The sequence below is a fragment of the Salmo salar genome, chromosome ssa16 (assembly GCF_905237065.1).
Source record: "Salmo salar chromosome ssa16, Ssal_v3.1, whole genome shotgun sequence".
In the NCBI taxonomy this organism is placed as follows: Eukaryota; Metazoa; Chordata; class Actinopteri; order Salmoniformes; family Salmonidae; genus Salmo; species Salmo salar.
The window spans coordinates 78,417,967-78,444,385 of record NC_059457.1 but is presented as its reverse complement, the minus strand read 5'-3'; the positions used below and the strand labels follow the sequence as shown (position 1 = coordinate 78,444,385).

General features: G+C 44.3%; 1 protein-coding gene across 5 annotated transcripts in view; it reads right to left on the bottom strand.

The window, feature by feature from the left end:
• Positions 1–26,419, bottom strand: part of LOC106574656 (prolactin receptor) — a 46,189-nt gene that overhangs the window by 6,488 nt on the left and 13,282 nt on the right. For all 5 annotated transcript variants that reach the window (XM_045697996.1, XM_045698000.1, XM_045697997.1 and 2 more), the window contains 3 exons: positions 17,808–17,920; positions 7,147–7,288; positions 2,731–2,900 (listed from right to left, as the gene is read on the bottom strand). In XM_045697996.1, coding sequence (XP_045553952.1) covers positions 2,731–2,900; positions 7,147–7,288; positions 17,808–17,920 — 425 coding nt within the window. The remainder of the gene's footprint in view (positions 1–2,730; positions 2,901–7,146; positions 7,289–17,807; positions 17,921–26,419) is intronic.

The following is a 26,419-nucleotide window of genomic DNA, read 5'->3' as shown; positions in this document are numbered from 1 at the left end:
TATGCTTCACAGGGAGTGAAGAAGAGCTAGAACGTAAATAGAGAAACAATGGGATGGGAGGATGGTGAAAGGAAAAGGCCTAGGCTGGCAGACAGGGGGAGGGGAGAATACACAATGAACAGCAAACAGGATGTGGAGGGACAACAGAGACAACAAGCGACATGCTGAGGTAATGGTACGTGAATGGGGTTATCTTTTATAATGAAAATGGAGAAAGGCCAGTTGGAAGGGGGTTCAGAGTAAGAAGGGGAAGCTGAATAGGTTCTGAATGACATCTCTATTGTTACCGTGAGAAAAAGCCGAGAGCCTGGAGAGGAACAGTTCTATTTTCCTTCACATGCGTTACTATTCTCTGTGCATACGGAAGCACAATGTAGACATGAGTGATGACTGCAATGCGCATACAATATTGAACATTCACATGCACGTGTACACAAACACACACACACACACAAATCAGGGTGCTCTTTCCATCGGCTTTGAGAGTGCACTCACTGATGGAGAAGTAAGGGGGACAGAATGTCTCTGATGGGATCAGATGTGCCCTGCTGGGAGGGGACTAACTCCCATTGGACTGGGTTGAAATGAGGAAGAGCTGACATCACACAAACAGGGAGAGGAGGCGTGGCCGACGCCAGACACACAGGAAGAGACATCACAAATATCAGACACAACAGTGGGTTAACACAACAGTCATAGGTTGAGCTGAAATAGCACCCTATTCCATATACTATAGTGTACTGAAATAGCACCCTATTCCATATACTATAGTGTACTGAAATAGCACCCTATTCCATATACTATAGTGTACTGAAATAGCACCCTATTCCCCTTAGGTTCTGGTCAAAAGTAGCACACTATCTAGGGCAACTAGGTAGGCAACTAGATTCAGCTGCAGGATTACTTTTGTTGGAGCGAATGGTTGGGGGGCTGGAAAATAATGATAATAATTTGTACACTGCAAATTGACCACAACTAAGCACCAAAAAAGATGGTATTTGAAAAGAACAGTAATTCATACCTTGATTACATTGAGACAACATCACATATTTAAATTTTTTTATTTGTGTGAATACTTGGGAACAGATTTCCTAAATTAAACTCAATTTTAGCTGAATTGCTGGTGATTTTACAGTTTTTTTTTGGGGGGGGGGGGCGGGCAAGAGAAATCACTAGGCAGATGGTTTTTGATCTCGGGAGCAGGATGCCGTTCCAGACTGAGTGGAGCCCCCTGGTGGTCTATATCAGGGGTTCACAAACTTTTCCACTTGGGGCCCCCATTCCACTGGTCTATATCACCCTGTACCTATATCAGCCACATCCAGACAGTGGTCTATATCACCCTGTACCTATATCAGCCACATCCAGACAGTGGTCTATATCACCCTGTACCTATATCATCCACATCCAGACAGTGGTCTATATCACCCTGTACCTATATCAGCCACATCCAGACAGTGGTCTATATCACCCTGTACCTATATCAGCCACATCCAGACAGTGGTCTATATCACCCTGTACCTATATCATCCACATCCAGACAGTGGTCTATATCACCCTGTACCTATATCAGCCACATCCAGACAGTGGTCTATATCACCCTGTACCTATATCAGCCACATCCAGACAGTGGTCTATATCACCCTGTACCTATATCAGCCACATCCAGACAGTGGTCTATATCACCCTGTACCTATATCAGCCACATCCAGACAGTGGTCTATATCACCCTGTACCTATATCATCCACATCCAGACAGTGGTCTATATCACCCTGTACCTATATCAGCCACATCCAGACAGTGATTTATATCACCCTGTACCTATATCAGCCACGTCCAGACAGTGGTCTATATCACCCTGTACCTATATCATCAGCCACACCCAGACAGTGGTCTATATCACCCTATACCTATATCAGCCACATCCAGACAGTGGTCTATATCACCCTGTACCTATATCAGCCACGTCCAGACAGTGGTCTATATCACCCTGTACCTATATCATCCACATCCAGACAGTGGTCTATATCACCCTGTACCTATATCAGCCACATCCAGACAGTGGTCTATATCACCCTGTACCTATATCAGCCACATCCAGACAGTGGTCTATATCACCCTGTACCTATATCATCCACATCCAGACAGTGGTCTATATCACCCTGTACCTATATCAGCCACATCCAGACAGTGGTCTATATCACCCTGTACCTATATCAGCCACATCCAGACAGTGGTCTATATCACCCTGTACCTATATCAGCCACATCCAGACAGTGGTCTATATCACCCCTGTACCTATATCATCCACATCCAGACAGTGGTCTATATCACCCTGTACCTATATCAGCCACATCCAGACAGTGGTCTATATCACCCTGTACCTATATCAGCCACATCCAGACAGTGGTCTATATCACCCTGTACCTATATCATCCACATCCAGACAGTGGTCTATATCACCCTGTACCTATATCAGCCACATCCAGACAGTGATTTATATCACCCTGTTTCCTATATCAGCCACGTCCAGACAGTGGTCTATATCACCCTGTACCTATATCAGCCACATCCAGACAGTGATTTATATCTCCCTGTACCTATATCAGCCACGTCCAGACAGGGGTCTATATCACCCTGTACCTATATCAGCCACGTCCAGACAGTGGTCTATATCACCCTGTACCTATATCAGCCACATCCAGACAGTGGTCTATATCACCCTGTACCTATATCAGCCACGTCCAGACAGTGGTCCTTGGAGCTGAACACTCTGTGGGAGGTCCTGGCCATCACGTTCATGCAGTATATGGTCCAGATGGATGTGTGGCCACTGTCAAAGTGACAACTGTTGGGGCCGCCCGTTACATAGTCTGGACACTCACGCCTCGGCCCCTTTCTGTGACAAACAAGAAAGGAATGATATGGTCAATTCAATTCAACTCAACTAATTTATTTTAATGAATACAGTCTCTTAGGGTACATTGTTACTACACGATGTGATAGAATGAAAATACCTGCAGTTACTGGGGAAAAAAGCCTTGAAATTAAAAATTAATCTTAGAGTATTTCAAGGCGTTTTCTTTATGAATGCAGGATTTTATCCTCTACCAATCCTGCAACAAGGAGAGTACAAGGTGTGTACTGTGTATATATACAGTATATCGTACATGGTGTGTGTATATATACAGTATATAGTTCATGGTGTGTATATATACGGTATATAGTACCTGGTGTGTGTATATATACAGTATTGTCACAAAATCCTTCGTTGTGTTGCAGGGAAGACCAAAATGCAGCGGAGTTGTGGATACTCATATTTTAATTAACAAAAAAAGAGTAACGCATCCACTTGACAAAACAATAAATGATACCCACAACACTAAACAGTTTTGCAGGCTCACCAACGCAGTGCAAAAACAACTACCCACAAAACCAAGTGACAAACATACTCCTACATATATGACTCCCAATCAGGAACAACGATCCCCAGCTGTTCCTGATCAGGAGTCACAAGACCAACACAGAACAATCACACACACAAGACTGCCACGTCCTGACCCCAAAACTACTACAACAGCTCCATCTGCTGGTCAGGACGTGACAGTACCCCCCCTCAAGGTGCAGACCCCGGAATGCACCTAACAACAAAAAAAACACCAACAAACAAAATCCCAACAAAACCCATAAACAATAACCCCTAAACAATAAGGGAGGGAAGGGAGGGTGGCTGCCGTCAACGACGGCACTGTGCTACACCCTCCCTCCCCAACCCACCTATCCTGGAGGTGGCTCAGGTGCAGGATGTGGACCTTGCTCCACCCTCGGCGTCGCCCACTTCGGTGGCGCCGATAGCTGCGCCAGGCAGACGGACCCCTCGGGCTGGGCCGGAGGACAGGAGGGCCCCTCGGGCTGGGCCGGGGGACAGGAGGGCCCCTCGGGCTGGGCCGGGGGACAGGAGGGCCCCTCGGGCTGGGCCGGGGCCTGGGGACAGGAGGGCCCCTCGGGCTGGGCCGGGGGACAGGAGGGCCCCTCGGGCTGGGCCGGGGGACAGGAGGGCCCCTCGGGCTGGGCCGGGGGACAGGAGGGCCCCTCGGGCTAGGCCGGAGGGCAGGAGGGCCCCTCGGGCTGGGCCGGAGGGCAGTCTGGCCCCTCGGGCTGGACCGGAGGGCAGTCTGGCCACTCCGGCAGTTCAGCGCAGTCTGGCCACTCCGGCAGTTCAGCGCAGTCTGGCCACTCCGGCAGTTCAGCGCAGTCTGGCCACTCCGGCAGTTCAGCGCAGTCTGGCCACTCCGGCAGTTCAGCGCAGTCTGGCCACTCCGGCGACTGTTGACTGGCGGGCAGCTCCGACGACTGTTGACTGGCGGGCAGCTCCGACGACTGTTGACTGGCGGGCAGCTCCGACGACTGTTGACTGGCGGTCAGCTCCGACGACTGTTGACTGGCGGTCAGCTCCGACGACTGTTGACTGGCGGTCAGCTCCGACGACTGTTGACTGGCGGTCAGCTCCGACGACTGTTGACTGGCGGTCAGCTCCGACAACTGTTGACTGACGGTCAGCTCCGACGACTGTTGACTGGCGGTCAGCTCCGACGACTGTTGACTGGCGGTCAGCTCCGACGACTGTTGACTGGCGGTCAGCTCCGACGACTGTTGACTGGCGGTCAGCTCCGACGACTGTTGACTGGCGGGCAGCTCTGACGACTGTTGACTGGCGGTCAGCTCCGGCGACTGTTGACTGGTGGTCAGCACTGGCGACTGTTGACTGGCGGTCAGCTCTGGCGACTGTTGACTGGCGAGGCTGGGCTGACGCACTAGACTCCTGATGCGTGGGGCTGGTACTGGACGTGCCAGCCTGGAGACACGCACCTCCATGCTAGTGCGTCTAGCGGGAAACACCGGACCGAAAGGGCGCACTGGCGGTCTTGAGCGCAGCGTTGGCATCACCCCTTCCGGCTCGATGCCTACTTCGCCCTGGCACATGCGGGGCGCTGGTACCTTGCCTACCGGCCTGAAAATCCCAGGCCTCACCACAGCCCCAACCCCAAAGCACAGGACCTGTCCAGTCTGCCCTACAAGGGTACGGGGAGCTGGCCTGGGGCTGTAATCTCGCCCCGCCAAATAGCCCTTGTGCCCCCCCCTAAAAAATTCTTGGGGCTGCCTCTCGGGTTCTACCTGCCTCCCAGGCAGGTTGTCACAGTGGACCCGCAACTGCTCCCATGTCCAGTCAATCCTCTCCGTCAACACCTCCAGCGACCAGGAATCCATCACCTCCCGAGCGCGCTGCTTCCAACATTCCTCCCTCACTTGCCTCTGTCCTCTTCTCCGCTGCTTGGTCCTTTGGTGGTGGGTAGTTCTGTCACAAAATCCTTCGTTGTGTTGCAGGGAAGACCAAAATGCAGCGGAGTTGTGGATACTCATATTTTAATTAACAAAAAAAGAGTAACGCATCCACTTGACAAAACAATAAATGATACCCACAACACTAAACAGTTTTGCAGGCTCACCAACGCAGTGCAAAAACAACTACCCACAAAACCAAGTGACAAACATACTCCTACATATATGACTCCCAATCAGGAACAACGATCCCCAGCTGTTCCTGATCAGGAGTCACAAGACCAACACAGAACAATCACACACACAAGACTGCCACGTCCTGACCCCAAAACTACTACAACAGCTCCATCTGCTGGTCAGGACGTGACAAGTATATAGTACATGGTGTGTGCATATATACAGTATATAGTTCATGGTGTGTATATATACGGTATATAGTACCTGATGTGTGTATATACAGTGCCTTTGGAAAGTATTCAGACCCCTTGTCTTTTTCCACATTGTGTTACGTTACAGCCTTATTCTAAAATTGATTAAATAAAAAAAATCCCTCAGCAATCTACACACAATACACCATAATCACAAATTTTTGCACATTCATAAAAAACAAAACAGAAATACCTTATTTACATAAGTATTCAGACCCTTTGCTACGAGACTCGAAATTGAGCTCAGGTGCATCCTGTTTCCATTGATCGTCCTTGAGATGTTTCTACAACTTGATTGGAGTCCACCTGTGGTAAATTCAATTGATTGGACATGATTTGGAAAGGCACACACCTGTCTATATAAGGTCCCACAGTTGCCAGTGCATGTCAGAGCAAAAGCCATGATGTCTAAGGAATTGTCTGTGGAGCTTCGAGACAGGATTGCGTCGAGGCACAGATCTGGGGAAGGGTACCAAAACATTTATGCAGCAATGAAGGTCCCCAAGAACATAGAGGCCTCCATCGTTCTGAAATGGAAGAAGTATGGAACCACAAAGACTTTTCCTATAGCTGGCCACCCAGCCAAACTGAGCAATCGGGGGAGAAGGGCCTTGGTCTGGGAGGTGACCAAGAATCCAATGGTTACTCTGAAAGAGCTCCAGAGTTCCTCTGTGGAGATGGGAGAATCTTCCAGAAGGACAACCATCTCTGCAGCACTCCACCAATCAGGCCTTTATGGTAGAGTGGCCAGACGGAAGTCACTCCACAGTAAAAGGCACATGACAGCCCGCTTGGAGTTTGCCAAAAGGCACCTGAAGGACTCTCAGACCATGAGAAACAAGATTCTCTGGTCTGATGAAACCAAGATTGAACTCTTTGGCCTGAATGCCATGCGTCACGTCTGGAGGAAACCTGGCATCACTCCTACGGTGAAGCATGGTGGTGGCAGAATCATGCTGCGGGGATGTTTTTCAGCGGCAGCGACTGGGAGACAAGTCAGGATTGAGGGAAAGATGAACGGAGCAAAGTACAGAGAGATCCTTGATGAAAACCTGCTCCAGAGCACTCAGGACCTCAAACTGGGGCAAAGGTTCACCTTCCAACAAGACAACTACCCTAAGCACAACGCAGGAGTGGCTTCGGGGACAAGTCCCTGAATGTCCTTTAGAGGCCCAGCCAGATCCCGGACCTGAACCCGATTTAACATCTCTGGAGAGACCTGAAAATAGCTGTGTTTTCACTTTGTCATTATGGGGTATTGTGTGTAGATTGAGCAATATTTTTTTAATTTAATCCATTTTAGAATAAGGCTGTAACTTAATAAAATGTGGATCAAGGGGTCTGAATACGAATGCACTGTATAGCAATAGTACGTACTCTAAGGAGTAGGTGAGGCTGTAGGTGATGTTGTCGTCACTCTCGGAGTTGTTGTCAAGGGGATGCCACCAGCAGGTGAAGACCTCCATGTTGGGTGAGCGGCAGTAGTAGATGTGGGGCCGGGTCGTCACGGCAACAGCACCTGGGGGATAAAACGAGAGGTTAATGACTCTAACCGTCTCTATGGATATCTGCATTCACTGTCGTTTTTTTTCTAACAGACTGATATATTTTTCTATGCACTTTTTTGGTGAATACAAACAATTTATAAACATGAAGAAATACATGCCAAAATCATTCAGCTATCAAAATAATCCATATTATAATACGTCAGCCTCTTAACATTTCACCGGGCCTCTCAGGTGCCTTGGTTGTCAGAGCAACTCAAATCCAGGTTCATGACATTTGGACTATTGCAAAAAACTGTTAATCCAGGTTTATGACATTTGGGCAAACGCTAAAAACTGTTAATCCGTTAACCATTATAGAAGCTCACAAAGGGTGAGGTGAGTTTGTCTGGATGGCGATGCTGGAACAACCCCATGTGATACAAACTAAGGAAGTTTGAACACTAGTGTTTTGTGAAGTTATTTTCTTCTTATGTCATTGAACTCGAAACAGAGATCTCATATGTTTGAAAACAAACAGTTGTAAAGCATAGCACACACACTGAAGGGGGGGTCTAGTTGCACTAAAAACAAGTTGAAGCTAATATACAGGTTGGTCTTATGACTCTTGTTGAGAGAAGCAGCCGGTAGGAAACTGAACTGGACCCCAAATCAAACAGCAGGACCTCGTGAGAAGGATTACATCTCCAACAGTGACACTCGGGCTAACTGGAACAAACAGTTACTGTTTAAATCTCTTTATTTCCCTGAAGAAGCACATTATGTAAGTTACAGTGACGTGGACACATGAGATAAACATTGTATAGACAGTACATTTTGCTTTAATGATTAACCCATGATATGTTTTATGAGGCTATTAAACCATGACAAGTTTTATGGGGCTAATGAACATGACCGTCTTGAATAAGGCTGTTCAATTGACAGTTAATGTTCTATGTATTTCCCATGTCAGGAAATACTGTGTTTTTGAGGCAGTACGGTAGTGACAGACTGACTGTCACACACACACACACACACACACACACACACACACACACACACACACACACACACACACACACACACACACACACACACACACACACACACACACACACACACACACACACACACACACCCTGCTGTGGAGGTGCATGCAGGTAACATCTGTTGAGAGACTTATAATGAGGTGAGGTCACTAGAGAGAACAGGCCTTGACCTACCCATTGTCTAATGACTGACTGAGATTACTGGTCCATGTGATAGGCCTGTATAACAGTACAGACACTGTGCTGTACTTTAGATATATATTACATTGGCAGTTTCCTATTCATAGGCGCTTGGCAGTGTTTGAGGCACACGTACAGTGCATTCGGAAAGTATTCAGACCCCTTCCCCTTTTCCACATTTTGTTATGTTATAGCCTTATTCTAAAATTAATTCAATTTAAAAAAATCCTCACCAATCTACACACAATACCCCACAACTACAAACCGAAAACAGCTTTTTAGATTTTTTTTCTAATTTATTAAAAATAAAAAATCTGAAATATCTTATTTACATAAGTATGAATTTGAGGCACATATTGAGTTATTCATGACAACAACGAACAAAATGAAAACAGGGTCTATATACCAAGTCAACATACATACTGGTATGTCATCCAGAGGGTCAATATACCAAGTCAACATACATACTGGTGTGTCATCCAGAGGGTCAATATACCAAGTCAACATACATACTGGTGTGTCAACCAGAGGGTCAATATACTGGTAGGAGGAGCGATAGGAGGACGGTCTCATTGATGACGTGGATGTCAGGTTGGATTAAATGCGGAAGACTTCAGTTGAATGCATTCAGTTGTACAACTGACTATGTATCCCTCTTTCCCTTTCCTTTCATTGTAATGGCTGCAATGGAATAAATGGAACTTTGACTCTATTACATCCTCCTATAGCTCCTCCCACCATCCTCCTAGGATGTCAAAATACAGTAGCGCTATATGCCAGTGTTTGTGGGTGGGGTCTCATTGTCTGAGCGAGATTAGCTGTCTGTAGGTGACGTGTGTGTGCACGTGTGTATGTGGGTATGTGTGTACACGTGGGTGTATGCAACTAACACTGTTACTGTAGTGAATAGCCATTACCCTCTGGTGAATCCCAGCTGCAGATATCAGTAAACAGGAAGTAGAGGAAACTAGATTTAGAAAAAGGACGACAATGCCTCTGAAGATGTTCCTCCTCTCTACGTCTTCTACCATTCATGTGATCTGGATTTTCTCCCTTCCTTCCCTCTTGGGCAATGCAGTAATCACCTTACTGTGGCATGTATTTCCCATTCCAGTCTCAACTATACCCTGTCTGGGTTGGTTCAATACCATGGTTCTCCCTCCAGCACTAACCTACCCTACACACAGTCCTACGTCAACTCAGCTGTCAGTGCCACTAAAGCAGACAGCAACAACCCCCTTCTGTGGTTTGATGGTTCAACTACTTCAGTACCGGGGCTGTGAGAGCTTACCTCAACTAACTGAGAGCTCCACTACATATTAGACTATGAACAAGCAGCTGACAGCTTACCTCCACTACATATTAGACTATGAACAAGCAGCTGAGAGCTTACCTCCACTACATATTAGACTATGAACAAGCAGCTGACAGCTTACCTCCACTACATATTAGACTATGAACAAGCAGCTGAGAGCTTACCTCCACTACATATTAGACTATGAACAAGCAGCTGACAGCTTACCTCCACTACATATTAGACTATGAACAAGCAGCTGACAGCTTACCTCCACTACATATTAGACTATGAACAAGCAGCTGAGAGCTTACCTCCACTACATATTAGACTATGAACAACCAGCTGAGAGCTCCACTACATATTAGACTATGAACAACCAGCTGAGAGCTTACCTCCACTATATATTAGATTATGAACAACCAGCTGACAGCTTACCTCCACTACATATTAGATTATGAACAACCAGCTGAGAGCTTACCTCCACTACATATTAGACTATGAACAAGCAGCTGAGAGCTTACCTCCACTACATATTAGACTATGAACAAGCAGCTGACAGCTTACCTCCACTACATATTAGACTATGAACAAGCAGCTGAGAGCTCCACTACATATTAGACTATGAACAACCAGCTGAGAGCTCCACTACATATTAGACTATGAACAACCAGCTGAGAGCTTACCTCCACTATATATTAGATTATGAACAACCAGCTGACAGCTTACCTCCACTACATATTAGATTATGAACAACCAGCTGAGAGCTTACCTCCACTACATATTAGACTATGAACAAGCAGCTGACAGCTTACCTCCACTACATATTAGACTATGAACAACCAGCTGAGAGCTCCACTACATATTAGACTATGAACAACCAGCTGACAGCTTACCTCCACTACATATTAGATTATGAACAACCAGCTGAGAGCTCCACTACATATTAGACTATGAACAACCAGCTGAAAGCTTACCTCCGCTACATATTAGACTATGAACAACCAGCTGAGAGCTTACCTCCACTACATATTAGACTATGAACAAGCAGCTGAGAGCTTACCTCCACTACATATTAGACTATGAACAACCAGCTGAAAGCTCCACTACATATTAGACTATGAACAACCAGCTGAGAGCTTACCTCCACTACATATTAGATTATGAACAACCAGCTGAGAGCTTACCTCCACTACATATTAGATTATGAACAACCAGCTGAGAGCTCCACTACATATTAGACTATGAACAACCAGCTGAGAGCTCCACTACATATTAGATTATGAACAACCAGCTGAGAGCTCCACTACATATTAGACTATGAACAACCAGCTGAAAGCTCCACTACATATTAGATTATGAACAACCAGCTGAGAGCTTACCTCCACTACATATTAGACTATGAACAACCAGCTGAGAGCTTACCTCCTCTATATATTAGACTATGAACGACCTGCTGAGAGCTTACCTCTGCTACATATTAGACTATGAACAATCAGCTGAGAGCTCCACTACATATTAGACTATGAACAACCAGCTGAGAGCTAACCTCCACTAAATATTAGACTATGAACAACCAGCTGAGAACTAACCTCCGCTACATATTAGACTATGAACGACTAGCTTTGAGTTTACCTCCGCTACGTATTAGACTTTGAACAACCAGCTGAGAGCTTACCTCCACTACATTTAGACTATGAACAACCAGCTGAGAGCTTACCTCCGCTACATATTAGACTATGAACAACCGGCTGAGAACTTACCTCCACTACATATTAGACTATGAACAACCAGCTTAGAGCTTACCTCCACTACATATTAGACTATGAACAACCAGCTGAGAGCTTACCTCCACTACATATTAGACTATGAACAACCGGCTGAGAGCTCCACTACATATTAGACTATGAACAACCAGCTGAGAGCTTACCTCCGCTACGTATTAGACTATGAACAACCAGCTGAGAGCTTACCTCCGCTATGTATTAGACTATGAACAAGCAGCTGAGAGCTTACCTCCGCTACGTATTAGACTATGAACAACCAGCTGAGAGCTCCACTACATTTAGACTATGAACAACCAGCTGAGAGCTTACCTCCGCTACATATTAGACTATGAACAACCAGCTGAGAGCTTACCTCCACTACATATTAGACTATGAACAACCAGCTGAGAGCTCCACTACATATTAGACTATGAACAACCAGCTGAGAGCTTACCTCCGCTACATATTAGACTATGAACAACCAGCTGAGAGCTTACCTCCACTACATATTAGACTATGAACAACCAGCTGAGAGCTTACCTCCGCTACGTATTAGACTATGAACAACCAGCTGAGAGCTCCACTACCTATTAGACTATGAACAACCAGCTGAGAGCTTACCTCCACTACATATTAGACTATGAACGACTAGCTTGCTGTACCTCCACTGTATTAGTGCTATGACTGTGGTCATAGAGGGGCTGTGCTGTGAGAGCTTACCTCCACTGTATTAGTGCTATGACTGTGGTCATAGAAGGGCTGTGCTGTGAGAGCTTACCTCCACTGTATTAGTGCTATGACTGTGGTCATAGAGGGGCTGTGCTGTGAGAGCTTACCTCCACTGTATTAGTGCTATGACTGTGGTCATAGAGGGACTGTGCTGTGAGAGCTTACCTCCACTGTATTAGTGCTATGACTTTGGTCATAGAGGGGCTGTGCTGTGAGAGCTTACCTCCACTGTATTAGTGCTATGACTGTGGTCATAGAGGGGCTGTGCTGTGAGAGCTTACCTCCACTGCATTAGCACTATTAGGTGCAGTAGTCACAACACTAGTTAGAGACGGTCAGTGCTTAATTGAGTAGGATACAGAATACCTTAGACAAATTAGACAGGTCCAGTCAGAGTAAGGTCATTGTTCATGTGACCTGTTCACCAGATAAGTGTCACTGACTTCAGTAGTACTGTTGCAACATATACTGTAGGCAACCCATCATAACACTTACTGTACCTACAACATATACTGTAGGCAACCCATCATAACACTTACTGTAACTACACCATATACCGTAGGCAACCCATCATAACACTTACTGTAACTACAACATATACCGTAGGCAACCCATCATAATACTTACTGTAACTACAACATATACAGCAGGCAACCCATCATAATACTTACTGTAACTACACCATATACTGTAGGCAACCCATCATAACACTTACTGTAACTACACCATATACCGTAGGCAACCCATCATAATACTTACTGTAACTACACCATATACAGCAGGCAACCCATCATAATACTTACTGTAACTACAACATATACAGCAGGCAACCCATCATAATACTTACTGTAACTACAACATATACAGCAGGCAACCCATCATAACACTTACTGTAACTACAACATATATAGTAGGCAACCCATCATAATACTTACTGTAACTACAACATATACAGCAGGCAACCCATCATAATACTTACTGTAACTACACCATATACCGTAGGCAACCCATCATAACACTCACTGTAACTACACCATATACAGCAGGCAACCCATCATAATACTTACTGTAACTACACCATATACCGTAGGCAACCCATCATAACATTTACTGTAACTACAACATATACAGCAGGCAACCCATCATAATACTTACTGTAACTACACCATATACTGTAGGCAACCCATCATAATACTTACTGTAACTACAACATATACAGTAGGCAACCCATCATAACACTTACTGTAACTACAACATATACCGTAGGCAACCCATCATAACACTTACTGTAACTACAACATATACAGCAGGCAACCCATCATAATACTTACTGTAACTACACCATATACTGTAGGCAACCCATCATAATACTTACTGTAACTACAACATATACCGTAGGCAACCCATCATAATACTTACTGTAACTACAACATATATAGTAGGCAACCCATCATAACACTTACTGTAACTACAACATATATAGTAGGCAACCCATCATAACACTTACTGTAACTACAACATATACAGCAGGCAACCCATCATAATACTTACTGTAACTACACCATATACCGTAGGCAACCCATCATAATACTTACTGTAACTACACCATATACAGCAGGCAACCCATCATAATACTTACTGTAACTACACCATATACTGTAGGCAACCCATCATAACACTTACTGTAACTACACCATATACCGTAGGCAACCCATCATAATACTTACTGTAACTACAACATATACTGTAGGCAACCCATCATAACACTTACTGTAACTACAACATATACAGCAGGCAACCCATCATAATACTTACTGTAACTACACCATATACCGTAGGCAACCCATCATAATACTTACTGTAACTACACCATATACAGCAGGCAACCCATCATAATACTTACTGTAACTACAACATATACAGCAGGCAACCCATCATAATACTTACTGTAACTACAACATATACTGTAGGCAACCCATCATAATACTTACTGTAACTACAACATATACAGCAGGCAACCCATCATAATACTTACTGTAACTACAACATTTACAGCAGGCAACCCATCATAATACTTACTGTAACTACAACATATACAGAATTTATACAGAATTTATACATACATACATACATACATACATACATACATACATACATACATACAGTACCAGTCAAAAGTTTGGACACACCCACTACTCATTCAAGGGTTTTTCTTTATTTTTACTATTTTCTACATTGTAGAATAAAAACTATGAAATAACACATATGGAATCATGTAGTAACCAAAAAAGTGTTAAACAAATCAAAATATATTTCAGATTCTTCAAAGTAGCCACCCTTTGCCTTGATGACAGCTTTGCACACTCTTGGCATTCTCTCAACCAGGTTCATGAGGAATGCTTTTCCAATAGTCTTGAAGGAGTTCCCATATACGCTGAGCACGTTGGCTCCTTTTACTTCACTATGTGGTCCAACTCATCCCAAACCATCTCAATTGGGTTGAGGTCCGGTGATTGTGGAGGCCAGGTCATCTGATGAAACACTCCATCACTCTTCTTCTTCTTACACAACCTGGAGGTGTGTTTTGGTCATTGTTCTGTTGAAAAACAATGATAGTCTCACTAAGCACAAATCAGATGGGATGGCGTATCGCTGCAGAAGGCTGTTGTAGCCATGCTGGTTAAGTGCGCCTTGAATTCTAAATAAATCCGTGACAGTGTCAAAAGCAAAGCACCCCCACACCATCACACCTCCTCCTCCATGCTTCATGGTGGGAACCACACATGCAGAGATCATCCGTTCATCTACTTTGCGTCTCACAAAGACAGCGGTTGGAACCAAAAATCTCAAATTTGGACTCATCAGACCAAAGGACAGATTTCCACCGGTCTAATGTTCATTGCTCGTGTTTCTTGGCCCAAGCACGTCTCTTCTTATTATTGGTGCCCTTTAGTAGTGGTTTCTTTGCAGCAATTCGACCACGAAGGCCTGATTCACGCCATCTCCTCTGAACAGTTGATATTGAGATGTGTCTGTTACTTAAACTCTGTGAAGTATTTATTTGGGCTGCAATCTGAGGTGCAGTTAATTCTAATGAACTTATCCTCTGCAGCAGAGGTAATTCTGGGTCTTCCTGTTCTGTCAAAAGGGAATGTATTGTACTGTACTGTACTGGCCACATTGTCCATGATGAGTTTCCCACTGTGAGTTCTGAAGTGGTGCAGGGTACACAGACCAGACAATGTAGGACGTAGTAGAATAGACAGCCTTCATGTCCTTCTCTCCACCCTATTCTCCCTGAATGAGTTTAAATGCAGACACATTATCTGATGATGATAAACTCATGTAAGAGGAAGATGGTGGACAGAAGAAATAGTCTAATACACCGTTACCTTAGCTCAACAACTGCTGCCTTACTTTAACAACTAGCAGGCTAAGCAGATGGCTTAACCAGGAACAAACTGGTACCTCACCAGCTCAGCTAAGCATATGATTATTCAGTCTCTTCCATAAACCGATATCAAGGTTTAACCAGACCAGCTGTCTTCCTCCCTCTGCAGAGGCAGCGTTGCTATGTCCGTGGAGGCCGGCAGGCAGGTCGGCCTGATATATAATTCACACCTCATGTTCTGTTTTATTCACTGAACAAGCAGCGAAGAGCAGGGTATCACACAAATGACAAGCTGACGACCAGGTTCCACTATGAGAGGATTGCTGCCTGCCCCACATCTGTTACTCAGACTGGAGGGGGAACGAGACAACAGAATTAGGAGCACTGCCTGCTTTTGTTTCAGTTAAATGTTTTCCACAGAAAGGATGAAAATGCTGCGTAATAAACCCAAGTCCTGGTCGACAAGAGTGTGGACTGTGGAGGCATTTTTACATCCTAGAATAATTGATTAGAAATTGAACTAGTTATCTAATTATTGATTTAACTAATCAGCAGGCCCGTGATTAGTTTAATCAGGTGGTGATGCACTGACTGTAACTAAAACCTGGGTAACACCTGGACTGAAGAACACTGTTGTAAAGTATTCCACACTACAAAAGAACAAACAACAACATCGGAAGTCCCTGGGCCGTTTCTAAAGAGAGCCGCCAGCAAGACATTTGTTCTTAAGCATGGCAGTGGCTGATTCAATGGGGCACACTGTGCTCTCTGTGTCGACTTCTGAGAATTTAGACATTTTTCTCTTGAACTGAACGCTGCTCAACAAACAACAAACGGTGCCATACAGACTGAACCTATGGAACGACAGGAATTACCTCCTTTGCCCAAACAAAGTGGAACGGGAGGCACCAGAAATAGAATCCAATGTCAATTGGACCGCAATGTTGCGACTACTGCACAGAGAGGCACACAGAGACACAGATACAGCCAAAGAGATACACAGAGACACCCACAGAGATACACAGAGACACCCACAGAGACACCCACAGAAATACACAGAGAGACGGAAAGAGATACACAGAGGCACCCACAGAGATACACAGAGACACCCAAAGAGATACACAGAGACACCCAAAGAGATACATACTGTAGAGACACCCACAGAGATACACAGAGACACCAACAGAGATACACAGAGACACCCACAGAGATACACAGAGACACCCACAGAGATACACAGAGATTCACAGAGACACCCACAGAGATTCACAGAGACACCCACAGAGATACACAGAGACACCCAAAGAGATACACAGAGACACCCACAGAGATACACAGAGACACCCAAAGAGATACACAGAGACACCCACAGAGATACACAGAGACACCCACAGAGATACACAGAGACACCCACAGAGATACACAGAGACACCCAAAGAGATACACAGAGACACCCACAGAGATACACAGAGACACCCACAGAGATACACAGTGACACCCACAGAGATACACAGAGACACCCACAGAGATACACAGAGATACACAGAGACACCCACAGAGATACACAGAGACACCCAAAGAGATACACAGAGACACCCACAGAGATACACAGAGATTCACAGAGACACCCATAGAGATACACAGAGATACACAGAGATACACACAGAGATACACAGAGACACCGACAGAGATACACAGAGATTCACAGAGACACCCACAGAGATATACAGAGACACCCAAAGAGATACACAGAGACACCCAAAGAGATACACAGAGATTCACAGAGACACCCACAGAGATACACAGAGACACCCACAGAGATACACAGAGACACCCACAGAGATACACAGTGACACCCACAGAGATACACAGAGATTCACAGAGACACCCACAGAGATACACAGAGACACCCAAAGAGATACACAGAGACACCCAAAGAGATACACAGAGATTCACAGAGACACCCACAGAGATACACAGAGACACCCACAGAGATACACAGAGACACCCACAGAGATACACAGTGACACCCACAGAGATACACAGAGACACCCACAGAGATACACAGAGGCACCCACAGAGACACACAAGGACAGTCTATCTAGTGGACTTTGAGGTCAGGGTGTAGTGGGTCGTGTGACTCACCGTCTCCGTGGTCATTGTCTGGCTGTAGAAGGTTCTGGGTCAGGGCACTGCATGCTACCCCGGGCAGGACAAGGACCAGCAGCCACAGCATCACACAGCTGTTCTCCAACGATCTGCCAACACACACGCACGCACGCACCCACACCCACACCCACACCCCCACACACACACACACACACACACACACACACACACACACACACTACAGTTACACATCTGACTGTGGGACCACTGTGTATTTATATAGTCAACAACATCTGGGTTCAGCCCCTGATTCAAATCCCCCTGGGAACAGATGGACCTGTGTGTTCCTGTGCCTGTGTATAATTTCCTGGGTCAAGTCTGACAAGCCCAAGCCAGTGCCTCTCATCTCAAGACTATTCATGATGGCAGACTTGGAGTTAAATAGAGCTAGAGAGTAGTAGCTTATTCTACTAATCAAGACTAGTGTACATTTATTCAGTTATAGAAGCCCCTTGGAAAATACCACAGAGCTCACTCAGTCATGTAGGACCGGCCAGCCACAAAGCCATCATTGTCCAATGTTAGCTCTGAGGGGCTAATTATTTAATTTGGCTGTCTGGTTATCAGGGGTAAGTAAAGATAAACACGGTAAATAAAAGTTAAGTCAATGTATTTTTAATATTACTCAAAGGTGCTCATTCTAATTTCCTAAACTTTCACTTTAAGGACAGTTTTTGTTATTCTGAGGTAATTTCAGTGTTCCTAGTTTACTGTTACTGTTGGTGGTGGACTGTTGGGGTTGTTTGAGGCTGTTTAGAGGGTCATCTTGTGACACAGCAGTCAGAACATGGTGACACGTGTTCCGACAAAGCCCAGTAAAGTGTGAGCATTTGAGCCCTAGATATCAAGCCTTTTAGAATTATACTCTAAAGACAAATACTGCACCAAAAGAGCTTAACAGCTTAAAACGGACATCAAGAAAGACAAGAGATTTGCTCCAATCAACTCCCACCGGTCCCTATGTCATCAGACGCTGGGGATAATCGGCTTTTTGATCTGTGGCTGAAGAAAGTCACCTGCCTCTCCTTCTCTAACCCCAGCCCCTGCCCTCGGCCTCTATCCCCCAGGGCTACACTCTTATATAAAAGGGTTCCAAAAGGGTTCTTCAGCTGTCCCCATAGAAGAAACCTTTTTTGTTCCAAATATAACCCTTTTTGGTTTCAGGTAGAATTCTTTTGGGTTCTAAATGGAACTCAAACGGGTTCTACCTGCAACCAAAAAGGGTTCTTCAAAGGGTTTTCCTATGGGGACAGCCGAAGAACCATTTCAAGAGTGTACGTCACTGCTCAAACCCCTGATCCACTCAGAGGCTGGTGCTTTTTGCCCCCACCCGCATCCTTCACCAAGCAACCCCTTCCTTCTACCCCTCCTTCCCAAGCTGCAGCCCCACAGCTTGGGCTGCCCTCAGGAGCTGGAGGATAAGAAAGGATCGGCTGTCTCTCATTCTCTCAATTCAATTCCATTCAAAGGGCTTTACTGGCATGGGAAACATATGTTTACATAGTAGATAACAAACAAAAGTGAAATAAACAATAAAAAAAAGAACTGTAAACATTACATTCACAAAAGTTCCAAAATAATAAAGACATTTCATATGTTATATTATGCCTATATACAGTGTTGTAGCGATGTGCAAACAGTTAAAGTACAAAAGGGAAAATAAATAAACATAAATATGGGTTGTATTTACAATGGTGTTTGTTCTTCACTGGTTGCTGTTATGCCCGGATCTGTTTCACCTGTTCTTGTGATTGTCTCCACCTCCTCCAGGTGTTGCTTATTTTCCCCAGTGTATTTATCCCTGTGTTTCCTGTCTCTCTGTGCCAGTTCGTCTTGTATGTTTCCAAGTCAACCAGCATTTTTCCCATTCTCCTGCTTTTTGCTATTCTCCTTTTTCTAGTCCTCCCAGTTTTGACCCTTGCCTGTTTCTGGACTCTGTACCCGCCTACCTGACCATTCTGCCTGCCTTGACCACGAGCCTGTCTGCCACTCTGTACCTCCTGGACTCTGATCTGGTTTTGACCTTTTGCCTGTCCACGACCATTCTCTTGCCTACTCCTTTGGATTAATAAACATTGTAAGACTCCAACCATCTGCCTCCTATGTCTTTATTTGGGTCTCGCCTTGTGCCTTGATAGTTGCCCTTTTCTTGTGGCAACAGGTCACACATCTTGCTGCTGTGATGGCACACTGTGGTATTTCACCCAATAGATATGGGAGTTTATCAAAATTGTAATTGTTTTCAAATTCTTTGTGGGTCTGTGTAATCTGAGGGAAATATGGTCTCTCTCTCTCTCCCGCTCTTATTCTGTCCCAAGCAGGAGCATCTGGTCACCCTGTAACACCTTATGAGTGACAGCGACCTACAGCTAGTGTTCAGCCAACCACAGGGATACACAATAACCCACTACCCTGAAAGGGGAATCCTTTTCAAATGAACCTGTTCATGCCCTCCCCTCTGCCGAGTGCTATGAGCTCTCCATGCCTTTTGGTCAACTGATCAACTGACCACCTGACTCAACAGACCAATTAGTAAAGACAACAGTTACACTGTAAAAACAATCCTGTGTCTGAATATTACTGCGTTATGACTGATTTATAAATATGCCCACTCATTGGCCACAAAGCCAACGGTCGGTTCAGTTGAACCTTGGAACAGTTGGATTTCATTCAAAAAGCATAGCTCTACCAGACACCAGTGTACTGTATTGTTACTGTATATATGAGTAACTCCACTTGACTGGTCTGGTGGGAGGCACTCACATGAGGTTTGCATGGTGAAGTAGGTTAAAAATGATGAACTATGTAGGGACTTAATGTCTGAGACAGCAGAACAGCATCCCAGACAACTGTCACAGGAACAGAACTAGCTCCTTGACCCTGTGCTATACACTGAGGGTACAAAACATTAGGAACACCTTCCTAATATTGAGTTGCACCACCTTTTGCACTCAGAACAGCCTCAATTCGTCAGGGCATGGACTCTACTAGGTGTCGAAAGCGTTCCACAGGGATGCTTTGACTCTAATACTTCCCACAGTTGTGTCAGATTGGCTGGATGTCCTTTGTGTGGTGGACCATTCTTGATACAAACGGGAAACTGTTCAGTGTTAAAAACCCAGCAGCGTGGCAGTTCTTGACACACTCAAACTAGTGCGCCTGGCACCTACTACCATACCCCATTCAAAAGGCACTTATATGTTTTGTCTTGTCCATTCCCCTCTGAATGGCACATGCACAATCCATGTCTCAATTGTCTTAAGGCTTAAAAATCCTCCCCTTCATCTACACTGATTGAAGTGGATTTAAAAAATGACATCAATAAGGGATCATAGATTTCACCTGGATTCTCCTGGTCAGTCTGTCATGGTGTTCCTAATGTTTTGTACAATCAGTGTACATTTATAATACACACTTTTACATGTGAAACAGGACAAATAAAAGCACTCACCTAATTATTTTGTATAATTGTTTATTCGAATTCTTTGCGGTAGGGCAGTTCCACAATTTCCTAGAGAGACTGGGTGAACTTTTCTGAGATTGGGTAACCTTTCCAATAGTTGCTTAGGCTACTGCAACTGTTTCAGTCTCCAGCCATCGAGCATCATCATCATATCTGCTAGCCTGCTTTCATGTCTGCCAGAGATTTCCACAGTAAGAAACATGAGCATTCTTCAACTGAATGGTTCATGCCTGATGCCCTCAATTGCCCTTCGTGCTCACTCCCATAACCTATAATTCTGTATTTCTTTCTGACTGTAATGTGTATACAGGTAGGCCAGAAAAGCCACATCCCTGATTGGAAGATGAGTGGCAACCCTGATTAGAAGCACCTGCTGCTTATCGGTTGCTCACTTGTGTTCCCTGCTTAAATGTGGTTCTCAATTCAAATCAAATTGTACCTACACACTGAAGAAGGCTGCAGAGCCGAAACGTCTGTGTACGCTATCCCAGATGCAGTGAAAATAATAATGAAAATAAAAATGAAGTAAGATTTATGAGAGATGTTTTTGCGTGCAGACACATTACACCTTTTGTTTGTCATTCTTCAATTTATGAAATTAGTTTTATTTAATCCGCTCAAAATCAGTCACTGATGTTTGGCTAGCGGTCCAGCTGCAACCAGCAGCCACAATGGCCCAGGAGGAAAAGCTAATCCAGCATTCAGAAGGGACCCCCTAAAACTGTCACTAGGAATGATCATGTGGCCATTAATGTGGCTATTACATGTAGTGGGAATAGAAAAGTCATTTGCAGTTTGATTATTGTTGCTAAACTGCGACAGTTATCCTTACAAAAATGTTCGGTTTCACGTTTAACCGTGAGATTTTGGAATGTTCAACTGACATTGTAACTAAGTAACATGTTTGCTGCAAATAGAACACTTGTTGAACTCACCTCAGGGAACACTGGATCACTGCCAACATTCCATTAGAGCTCTTTGTCCTCAGACAAATCTCTGATGACATTTTGACCTACTAAAACTCTTTCAATGGCCCTCACAACATCGCTTGAAGACCTCCTCAAAATAGCATCCTACTCAGAAACCTTTAATCTCTTTTTAGAACCCAGGTAGACAGTCTAGTGGTGCAGTACTGTGACCCAAATACGGATCCTAAGGCATAGGGCCATGGCCCAGTGTCCAAGCCAATACAGTACATATGTGCATCTGACATTGACATTTTGCTGTGCCATCACATAGGATGCTTAGTACACAGTGTATGTTCGGCCCCCTGGGTTGGAGTCAATTCCATCTTAACTTCTCGTCCCCAGTTAACTCTACAAACGGCAGTTGAGGACAGTAATGAAAGACGCCTCATAGAGAATGATTGGCCATTGCCACTGCACTTTAAAACTCACTGGTAAACAGACTTAGCCTTACTCATCATGTCATTCAGCCTCTCTGAATAAGATAGAAGGAGTTAATATTGCCCACAGAGTATTATTTGCCTCTTTCACCAGAAGAGTTACTGGACTGTAAAGCTGCTCCACTTTGATGGAACATCTTGTTTTTTCTTCATGTCCAGCAGCAACAAAAATGAGAAGGGGTCGCCTTGGTACCAAGAGAAGGCTCTCCATGGTTACAGATGTAACTCTCTCTTGTGCAGCATAAACAGGGAGCCAACGTGTTCTCTTTTAGAGGTTTTGGCACATGGCTAATCTGATCTGGACAAAAGGCGATTGCTGGGTCACACAATTACACCTGGAGATTAAATCAAAGCAACAGATGATTTTCCATGGACTTGGAAACAACTAATCCCCTGTTCTACTTTCTCTCACTTGCATCACAAACCAACATATTTTATCTGAGATTAGTGAGGACTTTCAGATCCAGGGAATATAATAATAAAGCTGTAGGCTAGCTGGGAATATGGGATATAGGGACAATATGGGATATAGGACAATATAGAATATAGGGACAATATGGGATATAGGGACAATATGGGATATAGGACAATAAGGGATATAGGACAATATGGAATATAGCGACAATATGGGATATATGGACAATATGGAATATAGGGACAATATGGGATATATGGACAATATGGGATATCGGGACAATATGGGATATAGGGACAATATGGGATATAGGGACAATATGGGATATATGGACAATATGGGATATCGGGACAATATGGGATATAGGGACAATATGGGATATAGAGACAATATGGGGTATAGGGACAATATGGGATATAGAGACAATATGGAATATAGGACAATATGGGATATAGGGACAATATGGGATATAGGGACAATATGGAATATAGAGACAATATGGGATATAGGGACAATATGGGATATAGGGACAATATTCTAAAATCACAGACCTGTCATTACTATAATTATGGTCCTTGAGGTTGGAGAGGTCACAGACCTGTCATTACTATAATGATGGTCCTTGAGGGTGGTGAAATCACAGACCTGTCATTACTATAATGATGGTCCTTGAGGGTGGTGAGATCACAGACCTGTCATTACTATAATGATGGTCCTTGAGGGTGGTGAGATCACAGACCTGTCATTACTATAATGATGGTTCTTGAGGTTGGAGAAATCACAGACCTGTCATTACTATAATGATGGTCCTTGAGGGTGGTGAGATCACAGACCTGTCATTACTATAACGATGGTCCTTGAGGGTGGTGAGATCACAGGCCTGTCATTACTATAATGATGGTCCTTGAGGTTGGTGAAATCACAGACCTGTCATTACTATAATGATGGTCCTTGAGGGTGGTGAGATCACAGGCCTGTCATTACTATAATGATGGTCCTTGAGGGTGGTGAGATCACAGGCCTGTCATTACTATAATGATGGTCCTTGAGGGTGGTGAGATCACAGGCCTGTCATTACTATAATGATGGTCCTTGAGGTTGGTGAAATCACAGACCTGTCATTACTATAATGATGGTCCTTGAGGGTAGTGAGATCACAGGCCTGTCATTACTATGACGATTGTTTTTAGTAGAAAGGTTCTCATAATGCCTGGGGACCTTTGTAGTCGTCATACTATCTGTGAATGTGTTATAGAGTTTGCCTGTAATGCTGCATTGCTACTACTGTCATTGTGCATAATGTGAAGGAGGTCACTGGGCTTGTTTAACGGACCTCTTCATCCCTTACCAGCTCACATCTAGACTGGGACTCAGGACCTTTGTCTCACAAACACGTGACTGCCCCCTTGATGACGTCTGAGACATTTACGCCACCGATAAACTATTAGGTAGCTCGGGTGGAGACAATTCAAGCTGAGGAGTGAGATGGTTAAATGCCCATCTGCAATGCGTCCTGTGTTATGTATTGTTTTTTTTATAAAGTTCCCTCTGGATAAGTTATTCAATTCCAATATAATCCAATAATTCAATAAGGATCTTGGAGAAAAACAAAAGGGATAATGTCCACCACTAAGTAAACAAAACATTTAGAAATAATTATCATGGGGCTTATTTTTCATATCAAGGCAATCTTGAAGAAAAACAAGAGTGCCTCGATGAGAAAAAAAAATGAAGTCCAACAATACATTTTTCTAAATATTTTAATTGACTAAGTAGTGGTCATTATGCCCTTTATTTTTCTCCAAGATTCTGAATTGTGAATTATATTGGAATATAATAATTTATCACGTCATAGACTAGCCAAAGAGCACCTTATAACAAGCCTCAAAGATCTTATAGTTATTACACATTCAAGCGCACCAGTACATTGATTTTCCTCCCCAATCAAATCCAGGAACAAGTACCAAGAGCTGGAGCAGTAGACGTTACTAAACTGCTATTACAATGCTATTCCAGAGTCAGTAAGCTAGTTATATTCTGTATCATGACGATAAAGCATTGTGAATCAGCAGTAAGTATCGTGTGCTTTGATTGGTCACTTTGTACAGTACGAGGGGGGGGGGGGGGTTAATACATAGCCTCAGGTGCAATCCACTAGTGCTAATTCTATTAAGCATGAGGGTTACTGGGACAGCATCTGACACGGAAAGCTGCTCAACGTCTTGCACTCGTTTAACCTCTAATCCAAAATAAAGATGCACGCACAAACACAGACAGTCTGTCGTGACATGCTTGTCTCTCGTGACAGGTTCGTCTCTCGTGACAGGCTGTTAACATAGCTGGCCAGCGTTTACTTGAGATTTGGCTCTGGGTTCTGACACACACGCTACAAAATTATAGCCTGTGAATGTCTACTATTTTGAATGTGTATTTCGCTGCAAGGACTTTTTTGGTGGAAAGTATCAACTATATACATCAATATACGGTGCATTCGGAAAGTATTCAGACCCCTTCCCTTTTTCAACATTTTGTTACGTTACAGCCTTATTCTAAAGTGGATTAAATAAAACATTTTCCTCATCAATCTACACACAATACCCCCTAATGACAAAGCGAAAACTCTGGTCTGATGAAACCAAGATTGAACTCTGTGGCCTGAATGCCAAGTACCTGGAGGAAACCTGGCACCATCCCTATGGTGAAGCAGGGTGGTGGCAGCATCGAACTGTGGGAATGTTTTTCAGTGGCAGAGTCTGGGAGACTAGTCAAGATTGAGGGAAAGATACGGAGAGGTCCTTGATGAAAATCTGCTCCAGAGCACTCAGGACCTTCCGACAGGACAATGACCCTAAGCACACAGCCAAGACAACGCAAGAGTGGGTTCGGGACAAGTCTCTGAATGTGCTTGAGTGGTCCAGCCAGAGCCCGGACTTGAACCCAATTGAACATCTCTGGAGAGACCTGAAAATAGCTGTGCAGCGGCGCTCCCCATCCAACCTGACAGAGCTTGAGAGGATCTGCAGAGAAGAATGGGAGAAACTCCCCAAATACAGGTGTGTCAAGCTTGTAGCATCATACCCAAGAAGACTCGAGGCTGTAATCGCTGCCAAAAGTGCTTCAACAAAGTACTGAGTAGGGATGCACGATACATCAGTGAACACATCGGTGAACATATTGGAATCAACCAATATTAGCTAAAAATGCCAACATCGGTATCGGCCTGATGTGTAGTTTAACGCCAATGTGAAAAACCGATGTCAAAGCTGACGTGCATACCTATATAACGTAGGTACATGACGTAACAA